The sequence below is a fragment of the Bos mutus genome, chromosome 11 (assembly GCF_027580195.1).
Source record: "Bos mutus isolate GX-2022 chromosome 11, NWIPB_WYAK_1.1, whole genome shotgun sequence".
NCBI classification, from domain to species: domain Eukaryota; kingdom Metazoa; phylum Chordata; class Mammalia; order Artiodactyla; family Bovidae; genus Bos; species Bos mutus.
The window spans coordinates 57,787,582-57,809,229 of NC_091627.1; the positions used below are offsets into that span (position 1 = coordinate 57,787,582).

The window sequence follows — 21,648 nt, forward strand, 5'->3', positions numbered from 1 at the left end:
CTCCATAGAAGAAAAGTTATGACAAATCTAGACAGCATATTTAAAAGCAGGGACATTGTTTTGCTGTCAAAGTTCCATATAGTCAAACCTATAGTTTTTCCAGTAGTCATGTATGGATGTGAAAGCTGGACCATAAAGAAGGCTGAGTGCTGAAGAATTGATGCTTTCGAACTGTAGTGTTGGAGAAGACTCTGGAGAGTCCCCTTGGATAGCAAGGAGATCAAACCAGTCAATCTTAAAAGGAAATTAACCCTGAATATTCATTGTAAGGACTGCTGCTAAAGTTGAAGCTCCAATACTTTGGCACCTGATGTGAAGAGTCGACTCATTGGAAAATATCACGATGCTGAGAAACATTGAAGGCAGGAGAAGGGGCTGATAGAGGATGAGACAGTTGGATGGCATCACCAACTCAATGGATATGAGTTTGAGTAAGCTCTGGGAGATGGTGAAGGACAAAGGAAGCCTGGCATGCTGCAGTCCATGGGGTCACAAAGAGTCGGATGTGACTGAGTGACTGAACAATGACAACCACCACTGTACACACAAAAAGGATGACTTCTAATTTCATCAATGCCTCCAATGTGCTCTGGGGGAGACTGAGATGAAATGAAGGATTGAGGGACTTCCCTGGTGGTCCGGTGGTTAAGACTCTGCTTTCCACTGCAGGGTGCACAGCCTCCATCTCTAACCTGAGAACTAAGATCCCATATTCTGTGCAGTTTTGCCAAAAAAAAAAAAAATGAGAGAGAAATGAAGGATTGAGACGCCGCTTTGCAGAAACCCAAGGTCCAGGGAAATGACAAGACTGTGACTAAATGGTGTGGGGAAAGTAGTGGGAAGGAGGCTGTTGAGAGGTGTGGTGCCTGACACACAGCACAGACACAGACATGGTGTGGTCTTACCCAAGCCCATCCACGGGCACTGTCACAAAAGCCACGGGGCTGGGATCCAGAAGCTGAGAAGCAGTAGGTGAGAATGAAGCTCTAAACTAAACTTCCTTCTATCCTGACCCGACTGGGAGGGGAAGCTGTGGGAGGAGGGGTAGGTTAAGTTGGAAAAGCTCAAGAGCACACCAGCCAGTGTCTTCGCTGGGGCTCATGGAGTCTTGGTGACTTGTGCCCCTTGTCCAACCAAGCAGAATGCCATCTTCATACAAGCTAGGAGGCTAATTCCAAACAAGTTTCAGTTGTGGAATTTTTTTTTTTTTTTTTTAAACAGGAATGCCCATTTTGAACCCTAAGATATAACACAGATAAGACACTGAGTTGATCTTTTGCAGAGTTTCTCTGGCTCAGCACTGCTGACATTTGAGGCCGGGTAATTCTTTGCTGTCGGCTTCCCTGGTGGCTCAGTCAGTAAAGAATCTGCCGGCAATGTAGGAGACACGGATTCGATCCTTGGATTGGGAAGATCCCCTGGAAAAGGAAATGGTAACCCACTCCAGTATTCTTGCCTGGGAAATTATGGACAGAGGACAGAGAAGCCTGGTGGGACAGTCCATGGGGTCGAAAGAATCGGACACGACTTAACAACTAAACCACCAATTCTTGCTTTAGGTGGCAGGAGGTTGTCTTGTGCACTGTGGGCTGTTTCATAGCATCCCTGGCCTCTACCCACTAGAAGCTGCTAGCATCTCTGGTCCTCCCCTCTCCCCCAGCTGTGACAATCAAAAGTGTTTCCATTGTCTGCTGACTACCATTGGGATAAAGTCTCTCTATATATTAAAACCTCAACACTGCTGTATTTGTTATTGTTGTTGTTTGTACTTATTTGTTTTTCCGCTGCTCTGGGTCTTCAGTGCTGCACTCAGGCTTTAGCTAGTTGTGTTGAGTGGGGGCTACTCTCCATTGCCCTGCTCGAGCTTTTCATTGCGGTGGCTTCTCTCGTTGTGGAGCACAGGCTCTAGGCACATGGGCTCCAGTAGTTTCAACATGAGGACTCAGAAGTTGCAGCCCGCAGACTCTAGAGCATGGGCCCAGTAGTTGTGGAGCATGGGCTTAGATGCTCCACATGCATGTGGGATCTTCCTGGACCAGGGATTGAAACCGTGTCCCCTGCACTGGCAGGCAGATTCCTATCCACTGTGCCACCAGGGAAGTCCCAAAACTGCTGTATTTTTGAAGTATTTCAGGTAATGAAGCAATGCAAAATCTGAAGATCAGTATCTAATCGTTTTCTAGATTTGGTTTGGGTTGCATAATCTCAAGAAATCTTAACTCATCAAGGTATGGGGTGCTGTTCTCAGCTGTTTCATGGGACAGGAACCAACTGGCAGGCACAGACAGGCTTGTATTCAGATACCAGCCTGCAGAAGTGGGGTTCACAGGTGTGCGTGGGTTGGTGGGGAGAAGGACTGCTTTCACTCCTGGATCCATGCAACTTAATCATCTCACTGCACTCCCACCAGCAAAGGTGGGAATGGGAAACCTCTGTTTTATGGGACTTTCCTATTTCTGTTGGGTAGGCAGTGGCTCAGTTCTATTTTAGGAATGTGAAACTTAACTCATGAGGTCAAAACCACAACAAACCTGCTGGTGAGAGCATGGATGCTGCAATCATGCTCAATCATCATCCCATATCTTCTAGTCTTCGTTCAATTTAAATGTTCAGTGCCTCCACCCATCTCAGCCTGTGATCCTCCAACCGACCAGTGCAGGAGAACCACTCACTGCTATAACACACACAGATTCCCAGACCTCATCCCCAGACCTTCCTGCCTGGCAGGACCAGGTGAGAATACCAAATGTGCTTTTTAAGCAAGATCCCTCCAGGGTATGAGGATGGGTGCGGCTGTTTGGGAAACTGCTCACCAGCAAGTCTGCACAGCTGTGAATAACAATAGAGTTTAGCCTAAAGAATTTCCAATCTGCCGGCAAACTGTGTAAAAATTATGAGGACCTGTCTTCTAAATAGAAAATAAAAGTGTTGCTCTGTGAATAAGTAGTCTGCATGCGTGTGTGCTCATTCGCTTCAGTCATGTCCAACTCTTTGCAACTCTTTGCAATCCACAGGATTCTCCGGGCAAGAATACTGGAGTGGGTTGCCATGCCATCCTCCAGGGGATCTTCCAGACCCAAAGATCAAACCTGAGTCTCTTATGTCTGCTGCATTGGCAGGTGGGTTCTTTATCACTAGCGCCACCTGGGAAGCCCGAATATGTAGTCTATACACTCTAATTTTGACCACCTACCAAGATGTAAACACTCGCAAGACGATTGAGGTATGCTTTGTAATCTACTTCTAATTAACTGGTATACTTCAATGATGAGAATACATGACGACTATCATTTAATTGCCTGCTTTCTATAGGTTTAAAAGCATTAAAGGAAGTTAAGTCTGAGCCCTTGGACTACATAAACATTTTCCAAAATGAGAACATGCCTGGAAACTTCAGATGTTGTTCCTTCAAGGTTTCACTGAAGTGACAAAGATGTTAAGAAGACAGCAACTCTTGCAGGGACAAATCCATGGCCCTCCTGCACCATCTTTATCCTGGTTTTTATTCAAAAGTTGCCTCCTTGATCACCCTCTGTAGCATTGCATTCCCACCCTAAGCCCATTGATTCACTTTTCTGCTTCATAAACTCATCACAACTCATCCATATTTGCCTACTTTCTGCTTTCCCCACTAAAACATAAGATTCCTAGAGAAGGGACTGTCAATGTTGTTCATTGCTGTAACCTCAGATTCTAAAACAGTGCCTAGCATCACTTTTCACTTTCATGCACTGGAGAAGGAAATGGCAACCCACTCCAGTGTTCTTGCCTGGAGAATCCCAGGGATGGGGGAGCCTGGTAGGTTGCTGTCTATGGGGTCGCACAGAGTCAGACATGACTGAAATGACTTAGCAGCAGCATGTAAAAGGCACTTACTCACTGAATTGATGAATACTTCATACACTTATCAGGATTCATCTGTGTTCGCCTACTTTCTGCTTTCCCCACTGAAGCACAAAATTCCAAGGGACTGTCAATGTTGTTCACTGCAGTCACCTCAAATCCTGAAACAGTACCTAGCATGTAAAAGGCCCTTAAATATTTGTTGAACCAATGAGCCACTGAATACCTGAATGCGCTGATCAGCAGCCTGCAGCCAGATCTACACAGAAAAACTAACCCAAACTCAGCAAGATCCTAACAAGAGGCAGACATGAAGATCAGATCCTTCCATGAGGTTGGCTGTGCAGTGTCCAGAGCACATGGAGAACACTGATGGGAATTCTTTTTCCATCAAGAATCTCTGTGTGTGTATGGTGAGGAAGAGGGATACACATAACCCAATGACTGTCCCACCCACCAACACGGAAATAAAAGAGCAACTGGAATCCCACATACAGGTGAACTCTAAAAAAGCAGGATTCACAGAAACAGAGAGTAGAGCGGATGCTACCGGGGCTGGGGAGTGGCAGCAATGTGGAGGTGTCAGTCCCCAGTTGTAAGTTCTGGGGATCTATTGCACAGCATGATGGTTATAGTTAATAACAGTGTATTGCACACTTGAAAGTTGCTAAGAGAATAAATTTTAAGTGTTTTAACCCCCGCCCCCCCCACACAAAAGATGATAATTATATGATGTAATGGAGGTTTAAGCTAAGGCTATGGTGGTAATTATTTTGCAGCAAATAACTGTATCAAGTCAATATGTACACCTTCGATTTATACATGTTACATGTCAATTCTATCCCAATAAAGCTGAGGGGGAAAAACAACTTAAAAAAAAAAAAAAAAGCAACTGGTTCTGTTTTTCAAGAAAAAAGAGAGAAAATACCTAACTGTTTGGCTGTTGCCTGTTACATGGTGGCCAAGTCAGCTCTCTGAAGATGTTTGCTAGTATGTTCAAAGCAGGTTGGGTGATAAAGTGAAGTTACACTCTGCCTAGGAAGTCTCCTTGGCAGGAACAGCTGTAGGTCTAGTCTCAACCAGGCAAATGTGTGGATTGGAGCTGGCTGACCAGATACGCAGGGGAGAACAGCAGGCATGATGCCTTCTGGGACAGCAGTGGTGATGACAGCAACAGGAAGTGAGGGAAAGAACTTCCTGTCAGGTGAAGCCACACTGAGTGGTCTCCAACCCATCTTCTACAAAACCAGTTCTGAAGAGAGCTCAGTGTTGCTGGAAATGGTTTCAGCAGTGACCCTGGAAAGGACAGCCACCAAGAGCCCTGGCCTCTGATGCTACAGTGGCTGCAACACCACGACCCGGAGGTTTTCAAGCTTTTAAACTTTATTTTTTGACATAACCTCAAACACACAAACAGACTGCAAAAAGAGTACAAAGAATTTGCCTCGCTCAGACAACCTGCTTGTTACCATTCTACCACATTGGTTTGGTGATTCTATTTTATGATATCCATACTACATTTTTTAACCACTTGAAAGTAAGCTGAGGACACAATGACATGCAACCCTAAATATTTTAGTATTTCCTAAAAAGGACACTCCCAGACACACCGAAGTATGATGATAAAAATCAGGAAATTATTATTGTTTTAATACTATTCTCTACTCTGAAGACGTCAGACAAATCTCTTTAGCAGTCCCAATAATGGCTTCAGAGCAAAAACAGGAACACACGTCCAGAACCGCATGTGACATTCAGCTGTCATATCTTTTTAGCCTCCTTTAATCAGAAACAGTTCCTTTATCTTTCGTGACCTTGGCATTTTTTGAAAAGTACAGCCTTGTTGTTTTGAAGAATGTCCCTCAGTGGAGATCTGTCCATTTCTTCATGATTAGATTCAAGGTACACATTTCAGGCAGGAATTTCCCAGAAGTGGTGCTGGTCCGTCCAGGTGTGTTTTCTCAGGAGACCCCTGACATTGCTTTGTCCCAATACCACTGATGTTAAATCAGTTGGTCAAAGTTGTGTAAGGCAAGTTTATCCACTATCAAGTTACTATTTTCCCTTTGTAGTTAATAAGTAACTTGATGGGAGATACTTAGAGACTAAGTAATTACCCTGTTCCTCATCCCATCTACTGATTTCAGCACCCAGCATATGGATAAAATTCTGTGTGAGGTCAAGTAAGGTCAAACTTCAGAGAGAGAAAAAAACAAAACAAAACAGAGCTGGTTGAAGCAACAGCTGATGAGCCAGAACAAGCATTGAGACTCTTGTCTCAGACTTAATTTGAATAACGCCAGGGTATGTTCAGTCCTAAAGGAAATCAATCCTGAATATTCACTGGAAGGACTGAAGCTGAAGCTCCAATACTTTGGCCATCTGATTTGAAGAGATGACTCATCGAGTCATCGAAAAAGACCCTGATGATGGGAAAGACTGAAGGCAAAAGGAGAAAGGGGTGGTAAAGGATAAGATGGTTAGATAGCATCACCAACTCAATGGACATGAATCTTAACAAATTTCGGAAAGTACTGAAGGACAGAAGAGCCTGGGGTGCTATAGTCCATGAGGTCATGAAGAGTCAGACACAACTTAGTGACTGAACAGCAACTAATGTTCACTCTTAGCTGTTAAGAAAAATTAGCTCTAGATTTGCTTTTGAAAGTATTCTATAAGTACCCATTACTATGCTAGTTTCTCTTACGGTGAATCATGCCTGCTTGACACAGCCCTTCATTTACAAAGTGCATAGTGGCAACACCCAAGTTCAGAGGTCTGACAGCTAGTCACCCTCACTCAGAGGCCTGGCTCTCCAGGGACATGGCTAAAGGGTCAGTTCAGGGATCCACTATTGGTGGATTGGTTCACTACTGGTGCGTGTGTGCTAAGTCGCTTCAGTTGTGTCTGACTCTGTGCAACGCTATGGACTGTAGTCCACCAGGCTCCTCTGTCCATGGGGATTCTCCAGGCAAGAATACTGGAATGGGTTGTGAATAAGCCAAACTGGAGCTCCTAAACCTGGCCGTGCCTTACTATAAGGCAAGGCAAACTCGGGATTTTGTTTTTAAATGTAGTTCCCATAGTGGACCTATATTTAAAAACAAAGCCCTAACTCTCCATTAAGCTGAAGCTCTAATACTTTGACCACCTGATGCGAAGAACTGACTCATTGGAATAGATGCTGGGAAAGATTAAAGGCAGGAGAAGGGGACAACAGAGGATGAGATGGTTGGATGGCATCACCGACTCAATGGACATGAGTTTGAGTAAGCTCCAGGAGTTGGTGATGGACAGGGAAGCCTGGTGTGCTACAGCCCATGGGGTCCAAAAGAGTGGGACATAACTGAGCGACTGAACTGAACTCTCCATTGCCTTATAGTAAGGCACAGCCAGGTTTAGGACCTCCAATTTGGCTTATTCAAAAAACCTTTTTTAAACTTTGTTACCATAAAGTTAAACACTTCAGAAAGAACATATTGAAATCACACACTGGTTGTTACACTACAACACAGTGATGTCCACCTCTAACACTATGCTCTATATTGCATCTGCCTTTCCTCTTGGCATATGTCTATTTTATCAGGATTGGGATCATATTACTTATACTAGATATCTTCAGGCTGGGTTCCACTAGAGATTAAGCCCTACAGAAAAGGATTTATGTGTCTATTTTCCTTTTTTTAAAAATTTTAATTTTATATTGGAGTATAGCCAATTAACAATGTTTCGATAGTTTCAGGTGAACAGCAAAGGGCCTCAGTCACACATACACATGTATTCATTTTCCCTTAAACTCCTCTCCCATTCAGCTGCCACACAACATTGAGCAGAGTTCTCCATGCTATACAATAGGATTGAGTGTCTATTTTAATTTTCTCAAGGATGGTCTATAATTCAAATCACTCCAGAAGCATGGGAGAGAAGTTAATTCATAATATATTGGGGTTGGCCAAAAAGTTTGTTTGGGCTTTTCTGTAAGATATAATTGGAAATCCCAAATGAACTTTTTGGTCAACCCAATATCATGGTGGCCTTAGAGCATTCGGGCTTAATCCTCTTGTAGAGCCCCAGCTGAGGAGGGCTGGTCTGTACTGTTGTATAATTTGCTTTGTTCACCTAATGATCCTTAAAACAGACATGTAATAAGCATATATCAGGCACTGGGAATATAAAGAAAACTAAGACATAGCCTTTCTCTTGAAACGAAAAATCCAGCCAGGGAAAACAAAAATACCTAAATATTCAAAATGCCAAAAAGCAGAGGCGTGGCAGTGACATTAGATGAAATGTCACTGCCTGGGGTGTCCCAGGCAACGGAACACTAGTGACATTAGATGAAATCAGGGAAGCCTCCTTGAGGAGACAAAGTGTAAATGGGTCCTTTAAGGATAGACTGGACCTCAGAGCCACAAAGGAGAGAGACAGCAGGTATTCCGGATGGGAGGACGGGCATGCCAAGATGCCCAGGGATGGCTGCTCCAGCCAGGTCACAGGGGATCTGGGGGAAAGTGGGAGAAGATGTAGCAAAGAAGGAAGCATTAGACTTCCATGGTGGTCCAGGGGCTAAGACTCTGTGCTCCCAATGCAGGAGGCCCAGGTTCAATCCTGGTCAGGGAACTAGATCCCACGTGCTGCAACTAAGAGTTCACATGCCAGCTAAATATCCTTCGTGCTGCACCTGAGACCTGGCACAGTCAAATAAATAAATAAATAAACATCAAAAATTTTAGAAAAGAAGGAATGAGGGCCTCCAAACTGGCCCCAGAGGAGGAGGTGACCCTAAGTGGTCCTTAGGCAGGAGGGATGTAAGAGGCCACCGGAGGGATGGTCAAGGGGCTCTGATGACCACCGCAGCCAGGGCTGATGGAGCAGGGGAGACGGAGAGGGACAGAGACATGGGGGCCGACAAGAGTGGTGAAGGAAGAGGCCACAGAACTTGGTGACTGAGCTGGCAGCGGCTGTTCTTTTAGCACCCAGCCTGCTGAGATCCAACCTGCATAACAAATTCAGGCTGCTAATAGGAAAAAAAAAAGCAAAGCATGCAAGAAGGCCCCACCAGCTGCCACCGTTCCACTATGCACTGAGATGATTTCACGGCCGAGGTAGGGGTAACAAAGGGGGATAAGAGGAGGAGGCCAGAAGGGATAAGACAGGACACTGGAGTAAACTGAGGTAACTGCCTGGAGAACTGCCCAGGTTCCCTCCAAGCTCTAACAAAACATCTTATGTAATATCTCTTGGGCAGTGGGCCCCCGTGTGACAGCAAATTAGACATGCAGAAGATGCTACAGCAGAACACATCTGTGGCACTCTCCTGAATGCCACAAATAAAGCAAAATCTAAAAGCTTCCTTTTCAGTGGAGGATCTCCCTCTTCATCTAAAGGGAATACAAGTAGTCAGGCTGCATAAATAATACTTAATAGGAAAAAGTGAAAGTCAGTAGAATGAACAGTTAACAACAGCAACTCTGGGACTCAACATGAACAAGCTCCAACATGGGGATCTTTCCCTAAACTGGAGTATAATGGGCGAGTGAGTGTGCAAATTCTAAAATAACCAAGATCCCACCTCCCAAAGAAAGAGTCAGGGTATGGGTTCTTATGCTTTGAGATTATGAAGAGACGTCACCAAATAGGACCTTAGCAATATTCCTCAGGGAGCAGACAGCTGCTAAGTGGGGAAGGGAAGGTGGAGGATTCGGTAAGCAGTTTATGTAGTAATCTGGTATAGTGGTCCCTTGATATCTACAGGAAATTGGTTCCAGGACCACTACCACTTCTTGGATACCAAAATCCATGGATGCTCAAGTCTTTTATATTAAATGATGCAGTATTTGCATATAATCTACGTACATCTTCCCGTATACATTTTAAATCAGCTCTAGATTACTTTTAATACCTAATACAACATAAATGCTATGTACATAGCTGCTGGCACGCAGAAAACTCAAGTTTTGTTTTCTGGAACTTTCAGGAAATGTTCCTTTTTGAATATTTTTGATCTGCAGTTGGTCAACATGGAGGGCTGACTATATTCAATAACACTTTTTGTCCTTAGGAACAGAAGAACCAAAATAGTCATATAAAATGACAAATCAGAAAGTGATAACAACCCCAGAAAAGGAACTGGAGGAAAAGTGACTGGGAACAACCCAAAGGTTGACAGGCCCTGGCTGTTGAGAGCCTGAAAGAGAGGGAAAAACCATAGGAGACAAAGGAAAGTTTTGTTTGAGTCGTTTTAAGCTCAGAACAAGTTAAACATGTTTGAAAACCGACAACATGTATTCAGGTCTGTGAGAGGCATCACTAAAACATACAATTTCCTTTTATGCCTAAATCACACATCCCTTTTACTCTCTGCTCCAAAAATTTGGAAAACCAGCTCCTGGGCAGAATCCCAAACAGGCATACTGTCATTCACATAACCTCATTTTTAATTAGGCAGGGAGTATGTGCCTGGGGATACAGCAAGAAGCAACACAGATATAGCCTCTTCTTCAAAGAGCTCTCATCTCATTTTTAAAATTAGACGAGTAGATCCATCACCAATGTTAATATATTCCTCATTTTTCTTGTTAACTTATTCTACATTGGATATGAGGGCAGTGTTAGGAGATATTTTACATTTGGGGGACATGGGTGTACTGTGTGTTTGGGAAGGAACTTAGAAAAGCCTCCCCCCACTTCTGGAAGGAATAATGGATAGGACTTGGTGGGGGTTGGGGAAGCAGGTGCCCCTGAGCAGGGACACTTGGCACTGAAGTGAGTGTTTGAAGGTCCAGCCCTGGAGGGAACAACATACCAAGAGGCTGCAAAAGGAAGCAGACCATGCCATGGTGGGTTGGCATTTCATCCTAAGACAAAAGAAGCCAACTGTGGGAGGGAGATTTAAACTGGAACTGGATTTTGGAGAGACCTCTCTTGAGGTAGGACTGGAGATGGGGAAGTCCTATTGTGAGGCAGGACCAGTGAGGAAGTTGCCATGGAGACCCGGCAGAGTGAGGATACTGTGCCTAGAAATGCAGGAACTTGGACCAGGGACCACCTCAGATCATTCTCTCAGGAATTTTGATGGGAGCTCTTCTGATGGGTGGGGTGTGAACGTGCAGAGTGCTACAAAGACAGAGATGCATTTGTCTCATCCACCACCTCCAGGTCAGTTTGCCTGAGTCTGAATCCCTGCTCTGTCCCCTACAGTTTCTTGACCTCCCTGAGCCTCAATGTCCTAAAAACATATTTGAAAAGTTAAATTTGAAAGTATTTAGATTTGAATGATCAAGAAGTAAGAGCAATGAAAAAAGATATGTCAAAATTTGTAGAATGAATTGTACACCTAAAGCTTGCGGGTTGCAACTAAATTAGGTAAGGGAAATATGTGGTCTTAAGAGCTTCAGGACCCAGATAATCACGATGGTGTGATCACTCACCTAGAGCCAGACATCCTGGAATGTGAAGTCAAGTGGGCCTTAGAAAGCATCACTACAAACAAAGCTAGTGGAGGTGATGGAATTCCAGTGGAGCTATTTCAAATCCTGAAAGATGATGCTGTTAAAGTGCTGCACTCAATAAGCCAGCAAATTTGGAAAACTCAGCAGTGGCCACAGGACTGGAAAAGGTCAGTTTTCATTCCAATCCCAAAGAAAGGCAATGCCAAAGAATGCTCAAACTACCACACAATTGCACTCATCTCACACGCTAGTAAAGTAATGCTCAAAATTCTCCAAGCCAGGCTTCAGCAATATGTGAACCATGAACTTCCTGATGTTCAAGCTGGTTTTAGAAAAGGCAGAGGAACCAGAGATCAAATTGCCAACATCCGCTGGATCATGGAAAAAGCAAGAGAGTTCCAGAAAAACATCTATTTCTGCTTTATTGACTATGCCAAAGCCTTTGACTGTGTGGATCACAATAAACTGTGGAAAATTCTGAAAGAGATGGGAATACCAGACCACCTGATCTGCCTCTTGAGAAATCTGTATGCAGGTCAGGAAGCAACAGTTAGAACTGGACATGGAACAACAGACTGGTTCCAAATAGGAAAAGGAGTACGTCGAGGCTGTATATTGTCACCCTGCTTATTTAACTTATATGCAGAGAACATCATGAGAAACACTGGACTGGAAGAAACACAAGCTGGAATCAAGATTTCCGGGAGAAATATCAATCACCTCAGATATGCAGATGACACCATCCTTATGGCAGAAAGTGAAGAGGAACTAAAAAGCCTCTTGATGAAAGTGAAAGTGGAGAGTGAAAGTTGGCTTAAAGCTCAACATTCAGAAAACGAAGATCATGGCATCCGGTCCCATCACTTCATGGGAAATAGATGGGGAAACAGTGGAAACAGTGTCAGACTTTATTTTTCTGGGCTCCAAAATCACTACAGATGGTGACTGCAGCCATGAAATTAAAAGACGCTTACTCCTTGGAAGGAAAGTTATGACCAACCTAGATAGCATATTCAAAAGCAGAGACATTACTTTGCCAACAAAGGTCCGTCTAGTCAAGGCTATGGTTTTTCCTGTGGTCATGTATGGATGTGAGAGTTGGACTGTGAAGAAGGCTGAGCGCCAAAAAATTGATGCTTTTGAACTGTGGTGTTGGAGAAGACTCTTGAGAGTCCCTTGGACTGCAAGGAGATCCAACCAGTCCATTCTGAAGGAGATTAGCCCTGGGATTTCTTTGGAAGGAATGATGCTGGAGCTGAAACTCCAGTACTTTGGCCACCTCATGCGAAGAGTTGACTCATTGGAAAAGACTCTGATGCTGGGAGGGATTGGGGGCAGGAGGAGAAGGGGACGACAGAGGGTGAGATGGCTGGATGGCATCATGGACTCGATGGACGTGAGTCCGAGATAAACTCATATGGGTCTGTGAACATTAAAAGACATACATACATATATGTCTATATATACATAATATAACATGTATGTGCCTGGGGGCATAGAAAGCAGCAACGCATGACCTATACTTATACATATATAACATGTATATAACATGGTTTATACATATATATATAATATGTCTAAAACAGGTAAGGATATAGTGAGTCAGTACATCATTTATCTTTATTTCTGTCCTATATTTTATAGTATGTGGGTTTGTTGTAGAGAGTAGTATATAAGATTTTCAAAAAGAGTCACCCTCTGCAAACCACAAAACACTCTTAGATTCTCATGAATCTCGATTCTCTTGGCAGATAATTGAACCCCTTTACTGTTAGCTCTGATTGTCCTCTTTATCACCATAAATACCTTCAATGTTTATAGGAGGCAAAGATACCATGAGCCACATGTGGCTGCTGAGTAATTCAAATATGGCCCGTCCAAACTGAGATATATTCTCATGTAAGATACACACAAGGCTTTGAAGAATTAAGTTTGACCAGAAGAATGTAAAATAGCTCAAAAACAACTTTTATATTAATTTAATAATATTTTATACATATTGGTTTAATGAAAATAAATTATTAAAATTAATTCACCTGACTAAAAAAAAAATCCTTCTAATCTCTTGGGTTTAATTGCTAAGTTCCTAACTTCTTAATTTAGTTGACTGGGTTATTAATTTTTGCCTGTTTTCTTGCAAATATGAGTCATTAAGACCACATATTTCCCCTACCTTATTTAGTTGCAACCCACAAGCTTTAGGTGTACAATTCATTCTACAAATTTTGACATATCTTTTTTCATTGCTATTACTTCTTGATCATTCAAATCTAAATACTTTCAAATTTAACTTTTTAAATATGCTTTTAAATTATATTTTAAAACTGATACATAATTTAGCTTCACTGCATTCAGAGAACTTGGTCAATATGATACTCATTATTTTAAATATGTTAGAACTTACTTTATGACCTGGTGTATGTTCAATTTTTGTAAAAGTATACTCTTTACTTGCTGGAACTATGTATTCTATTTAATTGGTTTGATCAAGCTTATTAATTGCTTTGCTTCTTAATCCCTTACTGGTTTTTTGTTAGCTTGTTCCATCAGTTACTGAAATAGATATGCTAAAATCTCTCATTATGTTGTCACATTTGTCAACTTTTTTTTGTCATTCTGTCACTTTTTACTTTGTATAGTTTGGAGCTGTATTTTTAGGTGCATACAAGTTTAGTTTAGTCCTGTTTTGTTTTGTTTTAATTTTCCTGGGAAACCAAAACTTTGATATTATATATATATGGCTTGGGTTATAGTTCTACTGGACTGAGCCACTCCAAAGGAAGAATAAACAAGAAAACCAGATACCAAATCCTGGGTGACTAAGGACTTGATTCCAGAAAATGACAAGCAAAGCACAGAGAGTATTGGTAGCCCTATTTGAAAAAAAAATAAGTACCACTACTCTGGCTTCCTCTTTTGTTGCTGGAGTCTAGATTGGAAATGAAAACAAGATGTTTGTGAAAAGCAGAAATGATATAGAGAACAAGATAGAAGAGAATATAAAAGTAGAAGCTGAGGGGAGAGAAAGGACTAGAGAAGAAGGAACACTACATGAATAACAGAAAAACTGCTTCTGCTTTGAACTCAACACATGTAAGCCTTTAATTATGAAAATGACACCTCGTCTTAAAGGCAGACTTCATGTTCAAAAGACAACGTCCTATTCCATCAAAACAGACTTTTCAAATGTGTTATTTGTATCAATTTTTTCCTCTTTAATCATATCACATCACATGAAGCAGAACCATTAATTCCAGATATTTAAAACTTGAAAAGGGGAAGAATTCATGGGTATAAGGAGGTGATGAACCATCCAATATTACTTAATTCTGTATATTTTTCCACACGCTAAAGGGGAACAAAAATGTCTTGCATGGCCTCTAAAGATCAAACAAGAAATAAGCTTTTCCTCTAGGACGTGGGGGAATTCTTCAGTAGAAACCCAGAGGTACAGGGAACACAAGTCACATAACTAAAAACAAAGCAGAGAAAGTGCAGTGTTAGAAAAGGTAAGGAGACGTTCCCAGGGGTGTCTGTGGCAGTCTGGAAGAGACAACCACTCCCTGACCACAGAGGCTCATGGAGCTGAAGTGCTCCTCAGGGTCAGCCTGTCCTGCTGCCTGACCTGGGGCGGCCGTGGCCTAGAGGTGACCGCACTAGCTGAGAATCTATAGCGCACAGCCACGTGGTAACTCATCGTGGCTCCTGGCACAAGTCCTTCCTCGGTCTCCCCGGTTCAAAGCCAATGTTGAGCTAATCAGTTAGTAGTAAGGAACTACCCATGCAAAGCTGAACATACACATACCCATGACCCAGCAATCTCACCCCTACCTAGACTCTCATCAGAAATGCACATACAGGGGCTTCCCAGGTGGCATTAGTGGTAAAGAATCTGTATGCCAACATAGGGGATACAAGAGACACAGGTTCGATCTCTGGGTCTGAAGATACCCTGGAGTAGGAAGTGGCAACCCACTCTAGAATTCTTTCCCGGAGAATTCTATGGATAGAGGAGCCTGGTGGGCTACAGTCTATAGGGCCATAAAGAGTTGGACACGACTGAGTGACTGAGCGACTGAGCACACAGATGGTCCAGTGGTCAAGACTCCATGCTCCCAATGCAGGGGCCCTGGATTCAATCCCTGGCCAGGGAACCAGAACCCAAATGCCATAATAAATTAAAAATTAAATAAATATAATATTTTAAAAAGCTGTTAAAAAGAGAAATATGCGTGCACCCACACACACACACACAAGCCAGGTATGAAAACAGTCATGGCATCACTAACTGTAATAGCCAAACCTGCCACCTGCCCAAGTGTCCATCAACAGTGCACAGACAAAGATATAGTATATTTTTCACCCACAGGCCCAATCAGCAATGAGTGAGCACCCTACAGCGAGAGGCAGCATCTGGAGTGAGTCTCAGAAACCCAAGTCCGAAGGAAAGAAGACAGACACTGCAGAATTCCAGTGATACAAGCTCGAGAGTCAGCAGGGGTTCTCTTCCAGGATGCAGTGACTCAAAGGGGACCCACGGGTGCTCCTGCTTCTTGATCTGAGAGCATGGTATGCTGAATTTGTAAAATCTGTTGGACAGTAATCCACTTATGCCTACCTTCCTAGCATGTATGCTATACTTAGAAAAACAAGATAACGCTCTTCTAAGTAAGACAAGCCTGGTCATGTCCTTGTACCTCTAACCTCATTTTTCTTCTGCTCGCTACATCTTCCTTGCTCCCCCTCTGCACGTGTGCTCAAGCTGGGTCTCTCTTCCTGCTGCTGCTGCTGCTGCTGCTGCTAAGTCGCTTCAGTCGTGTCCGACTCTGTGCGACCCCATAGACAGCAGCCCACTAGGCTCCTCTGTCCCTGGGATTCTCCAGGCAAGAATACTGGAGTGGGTTGCCATTTCCTTCTCCAATGTATGAAAGGGAAAAGTGAAAGTGAAGTCGCTCAGTCGTGCCCGACTCTTAGCGACCCCATGGACTGCAGCCTACCAGGCTCCTCTGTCCATGGGATTTTCCAAGCAAGAGTACTGGAGTGGGGTACCATTGCCTTCTCCAGGGTCTCTCTCCCTAATGGCCTGCATGTCACCATCCACAGTGATGGTTTCCTCCCACAATAAGCCAGTGATTCACCCACTTCTGGATGCCTTTGCTAACACCCCTCATACTGATCCAGCCCCTTGCTGCTGCTTCTCGGCAGTTAGGGAGTGCGTACCATTGTTAATGTGTGTATACTTCCAGTTGCTTTAATTCTGCCAAGGCTTCCCAGATGAACCAAAAACACAGAGCATGCCCTCTGGGAGCGTCTCCACAGGCAATTCAGATTAAATTGATTAAACCGCTTCTCAGGAACTAGAAGGGTGTGCAAAGGGAGCCGTGACCCTTCTTCCAAGACTCTCCCTTCTGCCCCCAGCACCTGGATGAACTCCCATAGAGGACTTGAAACCTCTTCTATTGTCTCTTTCACCTCCCAAGAGCCAACCTGCTAGACAAACTCCTGCCAAACAGACCAGCAGGGCAAATAGGGGAGGACTGGAGGAGACACATCAAAGAACAAAGGGTTTTTTCTTATCCTGCCTTGAACATAGTCTTAAAATTCAACACTATTACTCAGCCAGAAAAAACCAAAATAATGCCATTTGCAGCAACATAAATGGACCTAGAGATTGTAATACTGAGTGACGCAAGTCAAAGACAAATATCATAGGATATCGCTTTTATGTGGAATCTAAAAAAATAGTACAAATGAACTTATTTACAAAACAGAAATAGAATCACAGATGTAGAAAATAAACTTATGGTTACCAAGGGGGAAAGAAGAGGGAAGGGTTACTTGGGAGACTGGGATTGACATATACACACTACTATATATAAAACAGATAAACAAGAAGAACTACTGTATAGCACAGGGAACTCTGTTCAGTACTGTATAACGAATGGCCTATATGGAAAAAGAATCTAAAAAAAAAAACATATATATATATATGGCTTCCCCAGAGGCTCCACGGTAAAGAATCTGCCTGCAATGCAGGAGATGCAAGTTCAGTCCCTCGGTTGGGAAGATCCCTTGGAGAAGGAAATGGCAACCCACTCCAGTATTCTTGCCTGGGAAATCCCATGGACAGAGGACCCTGGCAGTCTACAGTCTAGCGTGTATGCAAAAGAGTCGAACACGACTTAGTGACTAAACAACAACAAATACATATTTATATATAACTGATTCACTTGGCTGTACAGCAGAAACTAACACGACATTGTAAACCAACTATATTCCAATAAAAACTAATAAATTAATTCCAAAAAATTCAATACTAACCTATCATGGTAATATGAAACAATCTGGCAGTTTAAGCCAAAATTATAAGCATTTTCAAAATAGGCAGTCATTAATGTGCATGTTTATCATTGATGCCTGTCAGCCCTCTCCCTCTCTCTTCCACAAACACCTTCATGCCTTCCCACCTCACCCATTTTTTTTCTCGCCTAAAGAAAGACCCAACAACTAATCATAACCAAGATTCATTTTATCTCACAGAAATAGCGTCCCTCAGACAACAGACAGACCTATGAAGAGGTTCACTATACTCTGGTCACAGGGCTCTGCCAGTTTACATCAGTCTCTCCTCGTCCAAGCCCTGGCTGGAATTCAGGTGATTCCTGGCTCTACGACTAGAAATGTAAGACATTCTGCTAACCTGTCAAGCTTTCAGGATTAGGTGAATGAAACCACAACCCATCCTGACAGTTTCTGCCTCTGTGCCCCTTCACTCAGCAGACAGGATTCCTCCCCAAGGTTCCTCTCTTCTGTGGAAGCAGATTACCAAGAGCAGGGCTCAGCTTAACACCAGAGGGCAGGAGCCACATCTCCTTCCTCTTTGTAATCCCAAAGTCGGATCCATGCTTGGCCTGATGAGCAGGTAAACCAAAGGGGCTGGCAGGTAAAAACCATTTTCCCTTTTAAACAGACTGATACTTAATGAAGCAAAGGCCACAGACATGAACTAAGATATGAGGACATAAAATGTCTTTCCAGTGAGTTAGTGATTCTGCAGGACCCTCTTCATTGGTGAACACATTTGCCATCAGAACCACAGAACCAGGGGCCTGAAAGGGATCTTGGCCATCTGCAGGTCAAGCCTCCCACTACAGATCAGGAGATGGAGTCTTACAGGGGGATCAGCGTTGGCCAAGGTCACCCACCTCTTGTGGGGTTGGGCAGGACCTAGCTTCTTTCTATTCGAAGATGCTCTCAGAAAATCTTGTATTACTTAACACACTAAAGGAGCATATAAAATCCATGCCCATGTCAAGCCACTCCTTACAACTCAGGAAACACCAAAGGTCACCACAAAACGTGTCTCTTCCGCAGGGCTGGCCGCACAGAGTGGGCACGAAAGGTCACTGGCGAATTTCTACCTGCAGACACTGCACATCACGCCTTCCCGATGGATGCGAAAGACAGCCGCCGGAGCTGCTAGTCACCGAGGGTCCTTCCATCCTGTCCCGGGGAAATGAGTTAACTGGGCTCTCCTGGCTCGGAAGCTTCGAGCAATGAATTAAACCCCAAGTCGCTGCGGAACACATAAGGGAAAGGCACACCGCGCCTGGAGCGCACATCCCGGCCGTTCACCCCTCCGTCTCCACCGCGTCCACACTTGCGCGGGCCGCGGCGTACCCAGCCGGTCCGCTACGCGCGAGGCCACGACTCCCAGCCCGCGCCCCCGCCAGGCGCATCTGGGGGAGCCGTGCCCTGGGCGCTGCCCGTAGGAAGCTGGGGCGGAGCCGCCGGGCCCAGCCACGCGGGGGCAGGGACCGATCGCCGCCGCCGCCCCCGGCCAGCGGCCCCGTTACGCCGAGGAGGGGGCTGCGCCACGTACCTCGGCCGGCAGGTGCCGCCGCCGCCGCCTCGGTTCGCGGCTGCAGGGGACGCCGCTCCGCGCCACCCGCCGCCTTCTTTCGCATATTAGGGAGCGGGCGCCAGCCTGCCTCTAGTCCCGGGCCCCGCGCCCCGGCCCGCCCCCAGCGCCGCGCTAGCGCCCATTCAGTCCCGGACCGAGCGCTCCCCGGCTCGGATGCGGAGGAGGGGCGTGGGGCGGGGCCTGGAGTCACGAGGACACGAGAACCAATCAGAGCGCGCGAGGGCTCCCGAGGCTGCCTAGCTCCCTGGACTCGCAACCCTCCCCACCCAGCGGGCCTAGGGGAGCCGGGCGCCCCCAGCTGGACGCGCGTCGTACTGTGTGCTGGCGCTGGCGGGGTCCGGGGCACTCGCAGCCCTCTAGATCCCTGCGCGCGGTTAGATGGTGAAGGAACAAAAGGTGTTTGGACTGAGTATAGGACTTTACTGCGCAGAGGACTCGTAGACGCGGAGCTGCTGAATGAAGGGGCTTTATGGAGTCACGTGCTTTATTCTCTAGGATGGACCCGCAGACAACACTGGATTGGAGTTCCTGGGGCCCTGGAGACAACAACGAGAGCTGCCTGAGTGTATCTGGAAATTTGCTGAACAGTTTTATGTTGTTCCAAGTATTGGAGAAAAGTGAGAGAGCACTAATTTCGCGGATGGGTTATTGAGACTCAGCAGAAGTGAGTTACACTAAATCTTTTAGTGGCAGAGTATGAATGCGAACCTGCGTTTGGAGCGCTCATTTCCGTATCTCTGGAGTCACCCTTGAATCTGGAGAGGAAATGGCATACAGTTTTTAAAAGCGTGAATATTCGTGAATCCCCAAGTTCAGGAATTAAAAGACTTGAAAGCACGGATATGTTGTTTCTTTAATACAGCCAGGTGTGCGGTAGGACTTGTTGACTCTTCAGTAAGGTCGGTGAAGTTGTTCTGGTTTCAGAATATCCTTTGGGGTTGGCGAACACAGGGCATCGCAGTCATGTGCCTGTGATGTAGGTTTTGGTTCCACTTTGAAAAGCAGGATCCTAGACAGGGAGCCAAATATATTTGCATAAACGGGAAATCTTGTCACTTTTTTTTGTTTGTTTTTTGCAACAGTTTGCACACGGTTTGCACAGTTACAAACAAGACTTGGAGTTTTCTGTCCTCTTCCCCAGCTGGGGGCAAGGGGACTGGGGGGAAAATGTGGGGTCTTGGGTAATAAAGATCAAGAGGGAAAACTTGGAAAGGAAAGCGTGGAAAGACTGCCTTCACACCTTTCAAAAGGATTTTGTCCTAAAAGTGTTTCTTGATTATTTAAAGTTGAGGACATGTAAGCATTTTTAAAATATTGGAGGAAAAGTTATCACTGCTGCTACTGCTGCTAAGTCGCTTCAGTAGTGTCCTACTCTCTGCGACCCCATAGACGGCAGCCCACCAGGCTTCCCCGTCCCTGTGATTCTCCAGGCAAGAACAATGGAGTGGGTTGCCATTTCCTCCTCCAATGCATGAAAGTGAAAAGTGAAAGTGAAGTCGCTCAGTCCCCATGGACTGCAGCCTACCAGGCTATTCTGTCCGGAGATCTGAATCCTGAGTGTTGGCCAAGGCTGGCTAGCAGAGCCGAGGCCTAGCTCTCTGGGGTCAGTGACAGCTGCAAGGAGAATACTAAGTACCTCAGCCCCTCTCTCTTGGAGATAAGCAGAGGCCTGCCTTATCAGACGCTCTACTTTCATCTGCCTCAGCTGCTCTTCCACTTTTCTCCCAGATATTCTTTATTCATAAAGCCAGACCTCATTTAGAAGTATTTTTTAAAACGGGTACAGCTGATCTTCCAGTCAATCCACCACTAGCATTATCATTGTTGTTGTTTAGTCATTCAGTCACTCAGTTGTATCAGACTGTGACCCCATGGGCTGTAGACATCCAGGCTCCTGTGTCCATGGGATTTCCCAGGCAAGAATACTGGAGTGGGTTGCCATTTCTGTATCCTGCATTGGTTGGCAGATTCTCTATCGCTGAGTCACCAGGGAGCCCAGCAGAACCATGGTGAGGCCTTATCACCCCCATTCTCCTCTCCTGTGCAGGGACCTCATCCACCCACCTCCACATTTCAGCTGCCCCGAGGCAGGCAAGAACCAGATACCCTTTATGGCTGGCATGAGGCTCAGCAGTACCCTGGCTTGGAAGGCTGTGAGAGAGACTGACTTTCTGTGCAACAATACAAGCCGTGCTCTTAGTACTCCTTCCACTAAGCTGCAGGGCCACCTTTAGTTACTTTTGGCCACAATGCAGAGCACGCAAAATCTTAGTTCCCCAAGGAAATCAACACCAAGTACTCTAAAGTGGAAGCGTAGAGTCTTAAACACTGAATGGCCAGGGAAGTCCCCACCACCATTAGTTACTGTTCAGGGTTACGACAGAGATCCCCAAACAATAGATGAAGATCAGCCACTGGATCTCAAAGCCT

General features: G+C 44.9%; 1 protein-coding gene across 3 annotated transcripts in view; it reads right to left on the bottom strand.

Annotated features, from left to right (window-relative positions):
• ST3GAL5 (ST3 beta-galactoside alpha-2,3-sialyltransferase 5) overlaps positions 1 to 19,376 on the bottom strand; it is a 58,462-nt gene extending 39,086 nt beyond the window's left edge. The window contains exons 1-2 of one of the 3 annotated variants that reach the window (XM_070379429.1): positions 19,177 to 19,281; positions 18,716 to 18,870 (exon numbers count right to left, since the gene is read on the bottom strand). Coding sequence is in view for 2 of the 3 variants with exons in the window: in XM_070379430.1 (XP_070235531.1) it covers positions 19,177 to 19,261 (85 nt within the window). In the remaining variant the exon portion in view is untranslated. Of the gene's footprint in view, positions 1 to 18,715; positions 18,871 to 19,176 lie in introns of all 3 variants that reach the window. The other 2 variants (XM_070379430.1, XM_070379428.1) reach the window with 2 other exon arrangements.
• Positions 19,377 to 21,648: the final 2,272 nt, after the last annotated feature.